General features: G+C 35.7%; 1 protein-coding gene across 1 annotated transcript in view; it reads left to right on the top strand.

Annotated features, from left to right (window-relative positions):
* The window catches only part of TENM1 (teneurin transmembrane protein 1), a gene marked incomplete at its 5' end in the record, with an annotated part of 121118 nt that overhangs the window by 19776 nt on the left and 85502 nt on the right, over positions 1-15840 (top strand). The window contains one exon of the mRNA XM_008051919.2: positions 957-1189. Within this exon, the coding sequence (XP_008050110.2) occupies positions 957-1189 (233 nt within the window). The remainder of the gene's footprint in view (positions 1-956; positions 1190-15840) is intronic.

Below are 15840 nucleotides of genomic sequence, written 5' to 3'. Positions count from 1 at the left end.
GAAAAGATGGGATCAGGGCTGACTTCCAGTTTTGAGGCTTGGAGGATGTCAGTATTACATGAATTTTCGGTTCAAGTAAAATATATTGTCAAAACCAAAGTTACTGCAGTCATTGAAAAAATGAAATTAGGAAGAATCAAAAATAATGAACAACCTTAACCATCTATACAGGTAAAAATAACTTGAGATCCCATGTGAATATGTAATTGAAGAGTTTCAGGAATGCCAAAATCCAGTCCAAGTAACTTTAGTGTTGCCTTTAGGAGGCATGGCTGTATGATTATACAATCGCGTGATTGTGATTGTAACTTTAAAAAAGGTTAAATATAATCAGTTCTATTATGTCCTGAAAGAAGAAAAAATGGATTAGAGAAGTGTAGTGTGGCAGTCAGCTGAAAAAGGGAAGCTTAGAGAGAAAAACTTTAGCAGTGTATCTCCAGCATTGTCCTCCCTCAGTGACACTCCTCAAGCTTTAAACATACTTTTCAACTGACAACAAAAGCCTGGGAGTGTGGTAGTGTCCTCAAGTGAGGCAAGAAGCCCAGGAGAGCAATAGGTTCATGAGGGATGAGGAAGACAGGAAAAGAAAATAACTTCGATTTTGAATTTGTTGAGTTTGAGGTGACTGTGAGATACTCAGACAGTCTCATATAGTAGATAATTGGATAACTGGGTATGAAAGGTATGATGTCCTGGGATTTTCTGTCTTCTGCTTCTTTCTACCCTGAGAGGAAATGTCAGCATCATTGCAAGTTAGCCATATACACAAAATTTTTTTCATACTTGGACCCATTACTAGAAAAGCAAAGAAGTATTGATCCCCTTAGTATGTACGAAGGAAAATAAATTAATGTGCTCATCTATTAAGGATCTTTTTATCAGTTGTGCAAAAGGCCGACCCCGGGGGAACATGTTGAACAAATTGCTTTAAATAATTTTACTTTTCTCTTCCTTAGCACAAGTCCTGCTCACAAATACTATCTGGCTATGGACCCTGTATCTGAATCACTCTATCTATCAGACACCAATACTCGAAAAGTCTACAAGCTGAAATCTCTTGTGGAAGCAAAAGATCTGTCCAAGAATTTTGAAGTGGTGGCAGGAACTGGTGATCAGTGCCTTCCGTTTGACCAGAGTCACTGCGGAGATGGTGGGAGAGCATCGGAAGCTTCACTGAATAGCCCTCGAGGTAAAAAAACAAAACAAAACAAAACTTTTGTCATCTAAATATTTCATGTGACTTTACAAAATCCTAAAACTGTTGCCACGCTGTAGTCCATCCATCCATCTCTATATTTTGTCTATGACAGGCAAAATACCGAAGTCTATCCCAGAAGATACATGCATCTAAGATAAATTTTTAGCCAATATGCATTAGTGTGGTCATAATTGTTATTAAAACATTGAAAAGCTTCCTTTCTGGTTAATAAATAACTATTGGCCAGAGCCCTCAAAGTGCCCTCTGTCACCCCAACCTCTCCCCAGTTACTACCTCCTGGAAACTCTCCCACAATCCAGCAATTTGATTTCACAGAGAGCCTCCAGATCCTTGCCTTAGCTCTGTGGCTACCTGCATTGATTGGGATCAGGTCTGTGCTCACCTTCTACCACTGTCAAGTATGCTCAATATCTCACAGAGCCTAAACATTTCTAACTTTTGCTTAACAACCTTTAATGAACCTTTCTTCCATTAATATATGTAAATCATTATTGAAACTATATTTTCAGCTTTTTATTACCTTTAGGGTAACAAATTCCAATTTTTTTTTCTGTTGCCTTCTATGGGAGCTTGGTCTTACTTTTATTTGCTCTAAATTTACTTCTCAATCTTCAAAGACCCACCCTCAATTCAACAGTTGCCTAAAATTTAATGAACAAATCTGCATTTCCCAATGAACTTCTTGATTTTCTAGATTTGCATCATGCACCCATCTTAGACCACTAAACTGAAAGATAATCAACTTTTAAGTCTGTCATTACATATCATTTACCCCATTCCCTTACTTATTTAACCACTCTTCCCTGTTCTTTCTCCGAAACGTTTTTATGTGTATGTGTGCACACACATGCACACGTTTATGTTAGTGGGTTTTATCAAGTATTCATTTTACTGGGTTTTATGAAGTCAACATTTGTTTAATTATTAAACAAATAATACACATTTGTTGTAAAAAAAAAAGTTAGAAAAGAGAGAAAAAAGCTTAATTAAAAGCACCCATAAGCCTACCACATACAGAAAATCATCACTAACATGTTTATCCTTCTAGACTTTTTTTCATGAATGTCTATATTTTAATTCTCTAAGAGTGGAATCATATGACACAATACTGTTCTATAAACTACTTTTCACACTTAATGTATTATGAACATCTTTCCATGCCAATAAATATAGTAAGGTCAATGTGTTTAATTTGTTAGATAGTCACTTATTATTTTAAATTTTAAGAGGTTACTCTTTAGCCATTTGACATTTGCCATGTTGGGATTTAATTTCAACTACTAGCAGAGTTGAAAGGCTTTGCTTTCTTCAAGGCCTTTGTCTTTTATAAAGCCCCCTGGCTAACCCCAGCCTATTAAATCTGAATTTATTTAGCAGTGTCTATACTATTCAATTAGCGCTTGATTATATTTTGCTATCTTTTGCTTTGCAGTGCTTTCATGAATAAGAGGTATTTTTCTATTGAAGTAAGTTGCTTGAGATGAGAAACCACATCTAATATTTTGGAATCTTCCCCACCTCCCCACCAACTTCTAGCATAGTGTGGAATCCACTACATGTTCTTATTGTGTAACTGATTGATTAGGTAATTCTTATCTGTCCCAGGAGTTCCTGAAAGGAATTTCAATAGTGTTTAAAAGAGGTGCCTTTTTTCCCCAAGGGAACATAAGCTCCCCAAGTATTATGTTAAAGTGTTTCTTATTCCTCTGTACCAGCTTTCATTCCTTATACATAGTAGGTCCACAATACATAGTTAATGAGTGAATGAATAACTCAGGTGCAACATATAATCAATTCATCTTTCAAGGAAATTCATCAGGCTGGGTCCTGCCTTTTATACAGGTTTAAAACTCTTGTGGGTATTATAAGAATTTTTGCATAAGAAATAGGGAGGAATCAAGCTTGATTTGTGCCTGAAATTGACATCCCTCTGAGTTGCTGCTCGTTTGAAAACCACTCACCTCACCTACCACATTCAACCTGCCACATAGAGAAGGAATATTTAGGTTTTTCCAAATAAAGCAAATAATTGGTTCACTGCAGCTTTTTTGCTTGGAAAGCAGCAATAATAGAGTCCTGATGAACAGGATTTACATGAATTCTTGAAGCATCAGTAATGAGAGTGCTAAAATGTATGTATCTATTAAAGCTAATATTAAACTAAATTTTTCTTCTTGTCGTAGCTGTTAGTGCATTTTCCTTTGACTTAATTTACTCATCTTTCCTTCTGAGAGCAGCCTTCACCATAATCTGGTACACTTTATTCATTCCAAAGCTATGATAAGGGGCCCTAAGAACTAGCCCAGGCTTTGGATAGCTAAATGTCAAATCCACCCAGGACAGCTTTTGCATAAAGTTCCCAAAGCTGGTGTTGTCAACATCTGCTTTGATGCAGTGAGTGAAGTAGAATGCTTAAAGCTGTGGGATATGTGGTTCACACTAGGTATCTACCACAACTTCTTCAGCCATGCTAACAGTGTCTAAATACCCTGTTAGTGATCTTTATAATCATTCAGATGGCAGAACCTATATCCAGCCATCAGTTGCTCTGAAAATACTGGTCAGAACACTTAGGTGCCTGGCTATAACACTTATCTCCATACTGAATACAGTCAGCACTCACCCTTATTAATCAATCAGAAGTGAGATTCTCATTGTGTGGAATGCTGTAGGGCAATTTTATAGACTTCTCGAGAAAGAAAAATGATGCCAGAAGTTGTTAAAGCACAGTGTGCAAATTGAGAGGAGAGTATTACTAATTACTACTTTCATCTTTGAGGTTTTCCTGCAGGTTCTTTGTTTCTTAAGAATACCCAATTTGTTTGTTATTTGCTTTACAACTACCATGTATATCAGCTCCTTCTTCCTTCCCCTTGGAAGACAGCACATTTTTAACGGATTTCTTTAAGAAGAGGTTTGCTTTTTTTTCCCTCCATCTAGAAGCTAATAAAGAAAAGCTGTAGATCAGTAGAAAATGGGAATGTACATCTAGGGAGTACCATTTCTAGGTTAGGGAAGAGAGCTTGCTCTAAGATTTTAACTAGCAACATATTGCAATTATAGGCAGGCTCTCCAACATGTCCTTAATTATGCAAGGTAAGTCAAATAAATGTTAATCTGTAAGACAGCTAATTTACTTTCTGAATCTATTCTAAAAATAGGATGAAATAAAATTTGCTTTTGAGATCATTCATTCTAAAGTTGGAGTAAATTATCTAATGGGATTAAAAAACAGCAAAAGGTAAAAGGTCAGAAGCCATGGGATCTTTTTTTCCCCAGAAATGGCAGGAAATTGTAGTAGATATTAGGCGAAGGAGCCTGGACTTTCTTTTTCAATCCATGTAATGCCCATGCTTCTTTGAATGACCCTGTGCAAGTCTCTGTGCTTCCCTGTGCCCTCATTTATCTGAATACTAAAATATACTTAATGATATCATCGACTAGTTTTGTGACATTTAAACACTGGATCCTGAGATCCCTCAGTGTTAACTGAAGGGTTCAGAATGATCTCCCTTTCAGCTCGAATGTATTAAAATGACTGTAGTTATAACTTACTGAGTGCCTACTGTGTGCCAAGTACTGTATACCATACTAGATATTTTATATACAGTACAGTATTTCCAATCTTCACAACACACAAGGTAAATAGTATTGTTTCCATTGTAGAGACAAGGAAACAGAGGCTCAGATTAAGAAATTTATCCTGTATCACACAGTTTACAAATAACTCCACTGGAATTCAAACCAGGTCTGCCTGATTCCAAAAAAACCCATGATGCAAACAAACAAACAAAAACTGTCCTGTGATGCTCCCACCATGCCACACATACTGCCTTTCTTTTAAAATCAATGATCTCTAGGAAGGTTGGGAATATTAGAAAAAAGTGCTTTGCAATCTAATGACATATTCAATAGCAACAAAATATTTTTGTTTACATGATAAATAATGTTTAGTCTAGATTTCTTTCCCTATTAAAACTGTTTCTCAGATTTTTCTGACCTAGTAGTGTACCCATAGTGCAAGATATAGCATTTACATACTCTGTACATGTAATTATTCAAATAAATCTCCAGAAAACCTTGTCACATCTCTTTGGAAGATTCTGTAATTAGAAACTTCATCAAATTTTCCTTAAGGGACAGAGACAGGAAACCTTCATTTTATTAAATTTCTTGACTACAATAGTAACTACAAATTGTTTTGAAGGAAAAATGGAAGCATTTCCAAATAGAATTTCATATGATAGCCCCTGGGTACTTCTCCTGGGACAGGTCTTTATCTGATCCAGTTTTACACACTTTGATTTGAATCCCAATAAAGAGAAACATTTGCCATTTTACTCATCAATACTTCAATGTAATGGGGCAAGGAAAAAAGTTTAGCAAAGAAGTTGATGGAGTGCTAATCCCTGGCATTGTATATGAGTTTGAATTGACTTTGAAAGATGCTTTTAAAACATGCATGGATGATGTAGTTGAAACTTAGGTTCCATTTATTATTTTTACTGCAACTTTCTTTAATTCTACAGAGAACTCAAACTAATGAGTCATGTAATAGATGACCAAGTACTTAAGCAGAATGTGAAATGGTACTAGGTGGGGATATAAAATAAAATTTGTGACAAGCTGAATGCATTTATTTTTTTAAAGTAGATACAGAGGGTGAAGGAGTGACTAGACAGGATGAAATTAATCAATGACTTAATTTGGTTCTCATGGACCTCACCAAGGACTATATCTCGATTTTCATGTACATCTTAAGCAAGTTGACCTCAGAACTCAGCAGGAATTAGGCAATATCCAGATGAGTACAAATAGCCCCTTGGCTATTTCATAGGAGGGAAATGATTTTTTAATCTGACAGCTTCCAAAAGTGTTTTTAGGGTATTCATGACACCAAACATACAGTATTCATTTAAATTTTATTGGCAATTAAGAAATCTGAGTATGATAAAGTCTAGACACAAACAATCTGTTTTTGTCACTACCCAGATCTAGCTGAGGTGTATCCTAAAGTCCTGTTTATTTCCCTGGCATCTGCTTGCTATTCTGAAAAGTTATATCTGAGGTTAATGGAAAGATGTGAACTCTTGCTGATGTCGCTGGTATCTATGAGAGAGAGAGTGTGTGTAGTACAGAAACGAGCGTGAGAGTGGTCTTTTGTTTCTCTTATGCAATGAGGGCAATACAATTTTTCCTAAATTATTTTAGTATATGATCCATCTTGGTTATATAGCCATTTGGATTGACACTAGAGACAGCCCTCAGCAAAATTACAGACAAGCCACAGCATGCGAAAAAAATGAATGGTATATTTAGGAAACTACAAATAACTCAGTATTGTTACAATAAAAAGATTTGAGGGTAATAGGAAGGAGCAGTAGCAGGAATAAGAAATTTGGATTTTATCCTATAGCCAAAGAATTTGAAGCAGAAAAGAGACATGATCATCTGATGTGTGCATTTTTGATAATTTTGATGACTGGTTAATAAATGCCCAGGATCAAGCCTGGGACAAATAAATATGTATAAACAGGCAATGGAAAGGGATCTAATGAAAGAAATAAAGAAGAAAAAGAGGAAGTGAACCAAGAGAGCATGGTGTCTAGGAAGCCAAGAGTTTGTTTCAAGGAGGTGTGGAAAATAATATCAAATGTTACACAGTTCAAGCCATTGGATTAGGCAATGAGGAGTTCATTGGTGGCCCTGCCATTGGTGATTTGAATGTTGGTAGAGGTGGAAGCAAGATTTGAGTCATTTCATGACCCAATGGGAGATGAGAAAATAAATATCACTAATGAAGGTCACTCCTCCAGGAAACTTCAGTGTGAGAAATAGAGTGAAAAGTAGTATGAGGCCAGGGAGCTCAGGAAGACTTTTTCTGTAGGGAAGATTTGGCAATGTTTATAGTTAAGTGGAAAGATACAGAGAACAGGTAATAAATGATGAAACAAGGGCTGGAGGAGAGCATGAGAGTCGTCTTTTCTCATCTCCTACAGATGGAGAGGGTAGGCCTTAAATACGAAAGGAGATTGAAACGAATATTCTAAGATTATGTGCTGGTATAAAGATAAGGAGAAATTTGTGAATAGAAGAATCTAGAAGGTTGGTGGTTCTCCATTCGGCTGGCTTCAGAAAAGTGGATCTGTTCTGCGGAAAATGTAGGGATGTAAGACCAGGCCTTGAAGTAAGTGGGAAAAGTTTGGAAGAGTCACTTAGTGAAGTCTGTTTTCTGGGTAAGATCAACATTCTACCACCTGTGGTCAAATTCCCAGTTCAGTTTCAAGGTATTTCTCATAAGAATTTTCCTTCAGCATCCTCATTTTGGAATCAGATGCATCTTGAGAAAAATATATTTGACAAAGCCTTAAAATTCTGGCAAAATATTTACTCTTTATCCCTCAGTAATCCTGTGCTGTTTTCATTTAGGGGGATTTCTTTCTTAAACTATATTATCGGTCCCTTAGTTTACTGTAACTACAACAGAAGACTTAGTACCTATTGTGCAACCAGAATGAGAGTTTTACCTGTTTTTACGCACAGTTGGCCTAATGCTTCTGCTTATGATGGTCAAAAGATTTGGGTCTTAAATTGTACCAGCAACTGGAACTTGAGAACCTTTCTGTCTGTTCTGTTGCAACCCTAAAGCCATAATCTGTTGGTGAGAGAAATCAGACAAAAGGAAGACACTTACATCTAACCTTGGCTCTTTGTCTGTTTGGTCTAGGTAGCATCCATGGTTGAGAAGACCTGTGGTAAATTTGTTCAAATTTTATAAAGCCACTGATGCTTTACTAAGTGACTTTTTCTTTTGCATTTGTTTTAGTTTTCATGTATGCATCAGATTCTGGCAAATACAGAGATAATATTTTAGAGGCCAAATACCATGATAAATAATTTTCCAGGTTCTAGAGTCAAATAGAACTAGACAGAAATCCCAGATTCACTACTCATTAAATGTGTGACCTTAGGCAATTCACTTAACTTTCCTGAGCTTCATATTTGTCATCTGTAAAGTTGGGATACTACTAATAGGACCTACACAACAGGGTTGTTGGAAAATATATGTTAAGTGCCTAGTGCAAGACCCAGGATGTAAGTGTGTACACAGTAAATATTGCCTGCTGTTATGATCAGTCTTGCTTTTTCATTGTTAATAGTAACAATGATTATAATAGTGACCTACACATGAAATAAGTAACTTTGGAAAGAAGCAATCTCCACATTCTTGTAGGTCAGTCTGACACTTGATAATTTCTAGGTAGGAATGGTGCCACAAAAGAAGCAAGGTGGGTGAGATTCAAGTATTATATGTGATTTGACTAGCTGACCCCTCCTGACCTTGAGATACAGTAATTCTAGTGCTGGCTTCTTGGACATGTTGTTATTTCAGAGAACCCCACAAAGCCCACCTAACCAAAATAATTCCCTTAGCAGTCTACCATTTCAACATTAAATTCATTCTATTAGAATTTTCTTCAGATGTGAGGTTAATGTTCAGTGCAGGCAATTGCCTGAAAGAGCAGCACATAAATTCCTCATCAAAACAATTATGGAAGCCTTGAACATGGAGCACAAGATGGGTATGTTTGGATAGATGAGATTGCTTGAGGAGGACAGGCCAGGTGAGATTTTTCTCAAGGTACCAAGAAGTGTGGTGCTAGGTATCTGACAGAATAGCTGGAAAGTGGAGGAATAACAGTGATATACTTCACCTCTGTGGTATTGTCTACAATGAAACTTGGACCCCTATATGTAAAGAATGATGGCAAGAAATTATGATTCTTCTTCTTTTTATTTACAATCACTAGCCAAAATAACTTTGCTTCCTCATCTCAGTCCTCAGTGTCACATCTTTCTTATCTGTCCACTTAAAAATCACCTCAGTTGATCAAAAAGAGCCCCTCTCCACCAAAAACGTGACAGAGATCATACACTAACAGGCTGCAAATCACTTAAATCATATTTTGAGTGGTGTATTATGGTAACCTATAAATAACTAATTGCGTAAAATTGCTTTAGTAGTTTCTAGATGGCAGCTTTAATTAAAAGCACAAGAGACATTTAGAAGTTTAGAAATGGATGGCATGTAATTTGCCCTTTTACCAACCATAAAATGGTAATTAAGGAATTTGATTCACTTCTTCCTATTAAAAGTTTTATGAGAATAGCAAGTTCCTTCTAAATACAGTTTCTCTTCAACAGAAGGTAGTACGCTTGCTTTATCAGTCTTCTCCAGCAGAGTAAGATGTTTTAATGTACAAATTCTTCAGAAGTTAATTAGGAAATTTCTTGCGATGCAAAATGTTTGTTTTTAAGGTTCTAAAGCATGAAACTGTACTAGAGTTAAAACTTTGATCACAGCTCCATATTGCTCCACTATCAATACAAGATGGCCCAGTAATTTTAAGATTACCAACTCAAAGAAATAAGAAGTCATTTCCTGGTGAGTCTAACACGCTTTGCTGATTTTTGAAGGAATCTGAAGTCTACTGTGCATTGACTTCCCAGGGAATTCAGAATATACACTCCACACCAGAGGACTCATAAGAAGATGTTTTTAGTTTCATCCATCCTCCAGAAATACTGGATAAATTAGCAGTTGTATAGAGTAAACTCAAACAATATGCAGCAAACTAAGATGTCTTTGAAATTCATGAATTTTACACCACCATGGGCTAAAACACAGCTGGAAATGGAGTAAAGGAGACCATTTTTATTTTATAATTGAACAATTGATTGCATTTTTGGCCACTTCAGCCCAAGGATTATAGATGGCACCACACAGGGCGTTTACACCGGCATCACTAATGACTTAAGCTACATGCACATAAGAAAGACAGCTACTGGGTTTTATTATTGTTGTTGTTACTTTGTGTTTGTTTTTGCTTTGAATTTTTAAACAAGAGTAGCGCGTAGTGAGTTGCTGCTATGTTTTTTATTTGTCAGGCCGATTTTTAAAAGTTATTTGAGGTGGATGGATATAAGCAACAAACTGGTAAACTAGGGGAGCCAACTCTGAATCCCTTGCTCTAGCCCTCGATCTGTTTCCCCTAGATAGAAATCCACCCTTTCCTCTTCCCCAATAAGAACTGGTTGTGCATACAGTGGTATACTAAAAGTGATGGGACAGTGGGAAGTGAATTTTGTCACTGACATTGTTTAGAATTTTCAGTGAGTGGTGAGAGTCAAATCAAACCTACTATTGATCAACTTTATTATTGTTTTTAATATTTCTACAGAAAATGTACTTTCCCTTACTATCTGCACCCAGAACAGAGCAGTCCCACCCCAGACAACCTTGGCACTCCCCTGCAGATATAAGGAAAATACAACATAATATTCAGTGAAATGTTCAGGACATGCAACTGTATATACTGTATGCTGCTAGGAAAGGTGCAAGGGTAGTGTGAATATACAGAGAAAAATAATTTAAAAGGGAGTATATCTACATGTTAGTAATGATAATTGCTGCATAAGGAATTATAAGTGACTTTTGTTTTCTTCCCTTTAATTGTCTGCACATTTGTTATTTTTATGACTCAACAAAGGACAAAATGTTATTTTTTGAACTGATGAACTGTTTAGTTATGAAATAAAGCACAGCTTTTGCATTATTCCTATTGTGTGTGTTATTTTAACACATACAGACACACACACACTGTCCTGTCCTATTGTCCAATCTATGAGGACAGAGGTCTCTGTTTTCATAGATGACAGCTCTCCAAGAAGGAGTGTCATAGCACTAATGATTGACAATAGGTTACTGTCATCTGGGCATGTTATAGGAGACCTGCTGAAGGGGCAATACAATAAGTCAAGGACTTCCTTGAAAGAATCCTGTCAGGCCAGTAGTAAAAGGTATTTTCATTACATTTATTATTTTTTAAAGAGTAGCATAAAGAAGAAAAATTAAAGCAATCTCACCATCTAGATAAGCACTTTTGATATTGAAACATAAAAATGTAAAAGTAACACATGGCTATGGTTTGAAAGTTAAAAGTGAATGGAAAGATACAAAAAGAAAATGTCAATTTTCTTCACTACAAACACACCCCCAGTCCCTCTCTCTAAATATAACCAATTACAAGAGTTTCTTGAGATTCCTTCCAGACCTGTATAAATGTTTTCCCTTACATAAAATGAATCATATAATATAGATTACTTCCCACCCTGCTTCTTTTATTTAATAATATGTCTTGAAGATCTTTCCATAAAAGCAAGTATATATCCACTTCTTCATTTGTAAGAGCTGCATGATATTATAACATATAGATATATCGTAATTTGTTAAGCCAGTTGCCTCTTGATGAACTTTGTCTTTAAACTTGTATTACTACAGTGCTGCAATGAACAAAATAGTTCATATATTTTGGAGTATTTTTGTTAGGGTTAATTTTCAGCAGTGGTAGATATTACCAGATTGTCCTTCCAAAAGATCAAACACATTTCCACTCTCACTAATAGTGTGTGAAAGTGCCAGTCTGCAATACCCTTGGCAGCTCTGAATATAAACCTTTTTAATGTATGCCCATCTGATCAGTGGAAAATGGTAGCTTGTCGTATGTAGTTTTAATTTGCATTCCTTTAATTATCAATGAAGGTAAATGTCATTTCATATCTGTTGTGATCATTTGTATTTATCTTTTGGTAAACTCACTTTCATATCCTCTGCCAATTTTTCTACTGAGCTGTTGGTATTTCTGTTTTGGAAGTTAAGGAAAACATCCCTTTGTCTCTCATACATATTGCAAATATTTTCCCAAGTTTGTCATTTCTTTCTTTTTGTTTTAACCCTACAGTTTTCTAACTTCGTATGGTCAGATTTATCAATATATTCCCTTAACATTTCTAGAGTTTGTTTCCTGCTTTTAAAAAAGTCTTTCTGTAGTAAAGGTTATTTTTAAGGCAGGTGGGCAGAACTTTCTGTGACTTTTAAATCATACCATGTGTCTTTCTAATTTGAGCCCTGTAAAATTTGGAAAGCTTAGGAAGTGTTTAGAGTAGTTAAAACCAGAGACTTTGAAATCACACAGTTAAAACTGGGTTCAAGTCTATTTTGAACCCACCTTTGAACCATTGCTTTCTCATCTATAAAATGAAGATAGTACCGACTTTCCTTATAGGTTTATAGAGAATGAAATGACAAGATGGGTTAAACCAGTGTCTGCACAGATTAGGTACTGAATAAAGTGTGATGATAAGAATGAGGATAAATATTAAAGTATTTTAAAAACTAATCACTATAATTACATGGATTATTTTTAAGATCAGTAATAAACATTTTGTTTTCAAAATTGCATTCAAATTATCTTCTTTCAAACTTCATTGATTGATCTACACAGCTCTAATTTAATTTTGTTTACTTTCAAAATTAATTGTTCAACTAAAAGGGAAAAATTGCAATCATGTTGGAGGAGAACTGGTGGGTGTTTGAAGAAAGCTGTATGGAAAGTCACAAGTATGCACGTGCATGAGGATATTCATTACAGTATAAAAAATGGAAACAACCTAATAATCCATTAATAAGACTCGTGAAATGATGGAACATTATAGAACAGTAAAAATGAATAAACAAGAGCTACATGTAAAGCATTAATAGTCACAAAAATATAATGTTGCATGGATAAAAGAAAAAATTGCAAAGAATACATAAGGTGTAATATCATTTACATATTTTTATTATGGCAAAATATACATAATGTAATATTTACCATTTAGCCACTTTCAAGTGTATAGTTTTGAAGTACTAAGTATATTCACATTGTTGTGCAAACATCAATGTCATCCATCTCCTATATAAATTTTTAAAGCACAAAAACAATGTATATTATTTGTGGATATATACATATGTAGAAAATGTATTAAAAATGCATGGGAATGATACACACTCACTTCAGCCTCGTGCTTATCTCTGCAAAAGGAAGAACAGAGGGGATGGGGATAAGGATTTGGGGCTTTGGCTAGAGTCTATCATTTCCTTTTTTAAAGAGATATGTGAAGCAAATGTTAACATCTGTTAACTTTGGATTTTGACTACATGATGATTTGTCATATTATTTTCTAACTTTTCTAGTCATTTGAAATATTTCATAATTTTGAAACATTTTAAGTCAGAAGTAGATTTAAGAAAGCAACTTGCAAATTTATACCTGGCAATTCCATTTCAAAAAGTGATTTGTTTCATTTAAAATAAGACTTTCACTCATACAAAGATGATAGTCAAAATGTTTAACAACCTGTAAGATACAGGTACCAACATGAGAACACACCAGCCTTGGCCTTGCAGCACTGTCATCAAGGGCACCTGCAGCGTGGCCAGCATTAATCCATTATTTTCTGAACTGATTAGATTTAAGACTCTTCCATTAGCTACAGAGATCATCAGTATCTCTAATATGTGCCCGTATGTGGAGTTCCCTAAATGGCTGACAGTGAACTTCCAGAGACAGCCTCAATATAATGAGTCAGCTTTATCGTTGCCCAAAGAAAGTCACTATTCCCTTGGGAGTGAGTTCTGGCCCATTTAAAGTTTCTCCCTGAGGAATCACAGGCTTAATAACTCAAATGTTGAGGTTATCTTCAAGCCTCAAATATCAAAGCCTAGCCAGGAAGCCCCAGTGTTATTTGCTCTATTTTTCTTCCAGTTTCATTTACTAGCTATTCCATGTGCTTTTTCAAAAAGCTTGTTAGACTGTGTAATGGGTTTTGGGGAAAGGAAGGTGGGTAGGTGCCCCATTTTACCAGTATTTACTCAGGAAAGGAAGCTGATTACAGCAGTAATTTCCCTTAGTGGACAGGAATCATTTCTTATTTTGGAAAGCATCTCTAACCCAAGGAAATTGAAGCCATGGTAATAGATTGATAGGTCTGCTTTGTCCCTCCCCAAGCCAAAATCCATCAGAATAGATTCTACCAAGACTACCTATATTAGTTTTCATAATCCTTTCCCTGTGTTCCCCTGAACAAAGTAAAATCAGAACTGCAGGCAAGTTACTGCTCCAGCCCTGCTTTAGGACTTGGGACACCTTCTCACCTTTCCCAAAGTATTAAACTTGGGCATTTCTGGGGAGAATAGCCTAGAGGACTACTTTTTTTTTTTTTTTTTTTTTAGCTGGAGTCTCACTCTGACGGGAGGGCTACTTTTAAATCTTCTGGTTTTTGCTTTTTGCACTTGAAATTTCTGAAACATCACAAATAACACTTAGCACTCTCAAAAATCTTTATTTTTGTACTTTTCTTACTAATGCCAGGCACTAATTCCCAAATATATCAGGTCCAGTTTTATCAGCATGACTTTATTCAAATACTCAACTTGAGTATCTTAAAAAATACTGGTCAGTTAACAAATGATCAAAACCACTGGCTTCTGAATTGGTCCTAATATTTTACCTTCCTAGTTCCTGGAAATGCTGGAGATGTTTAAACTGTTGAATTAAGGAATCATTGCAGTTGCAAAACTGGTATCTGGCAGTATGTTAATGTAACTCGGTTTTGTTTTGCTTTACTTCCTTTATCAGACTCATTGACTGTTATTAATTACTCTTTTATTTAAATTGCCCACATTGCTCTACTTTTTAATGTATTTATTCTACAAACATACAAAGTACTCCTGTATGGCAGGAACTGTGCTAAATGCTATATAGTCAAACACTACAACCATTTCTTATTTCAACAAAAACCTTCTTGTTATCAGACAAGGTATTCAGAGATGCTATTATCTTAATTAGTACTTTCAATCTGTTTATGTGATGTTAATAAGACACTAGTGTCAATGGCCCCACTTTACTATTCATAAAACTCCCACTACTTTTAGCTACTCTGGCACACCCACATCACGCTCCTGGTATATCTTGTTAGAAAAACAGTCATGTTCACTGAGCTCCACTGTTTTGTTAAGCTTTTCAATCAACACATTTGGAAATTATAACTGAAATAAAACAAAAGCAAACATGGTTTTTGCCCTTGAATGGAATATCATGTGGTTGGGGATACAAGGAAAGATTCATTTGAGAAAACTATAATCCAGCATTAGGCTGTGTGATATAAACTTTAAACACCACAGAGGTTAAGAGACTGGAGAGCTGACTGGGATTTGGAGAGAAAGGGAGGGAAAATGAGTAGAAGAGGGAATATGTGGAGGAAAAGAAAGGAATATGAAAAATGGTTTGACACAAGTGGGATGGGGAGAACTGGGAACTAGATTCTAACCTCTATTCCTGATAGATTAGGTTAAGTGAACTCCAAAAGAGTAAAAAATTTTTTAAAACATAAGGCAAAGGAGAGATGGTAGGGCAGTGAAGAATAGAGAGGTGACTCTAAATGGAAAATGAATGACTTAGCCCTTCTTGTGAGGGTTAGGGTGGTCCTGAAATGGATTTGTTAAAATGGCCCTAACTCAGCCTGTAAAATGATTATTATTGAGTCAAGTCAAAAACATCCTGTGTTCTTTGTTATAATCCAGGCTTTAGACTTGCAACTTAGTGACATATTATACCTCAGTGCTACCCACTTGGATTGGTATTATACATGTCTTCTAATGGACTCAACATTTCTACCATCAGACAAGAACAATGGGATTATTTTATGTAATTGGCAAGAGAATACCTCCATCAAGATAT

Source organism: Carlito syrichta, unplaced genomic scaffold (genome assembly GCF_000164805.1).
Source record: "Carlito syrichta isolate Samal-C Ts95f unplaced genomic scaffold, Tarsius_syrichta-2.0.1 Scaffold245254, whole genome shotgun sequence".
NCBI lineage: Eukaryota > Metazoa > Chordata > Mammalia > Primates > Tarsiidae > Carlito > Carlito syrichta.
Note: the sequence above shows the minus strand (reverse complement) of the source record. Positions and strands in the feature narration are given on the sequence as shown.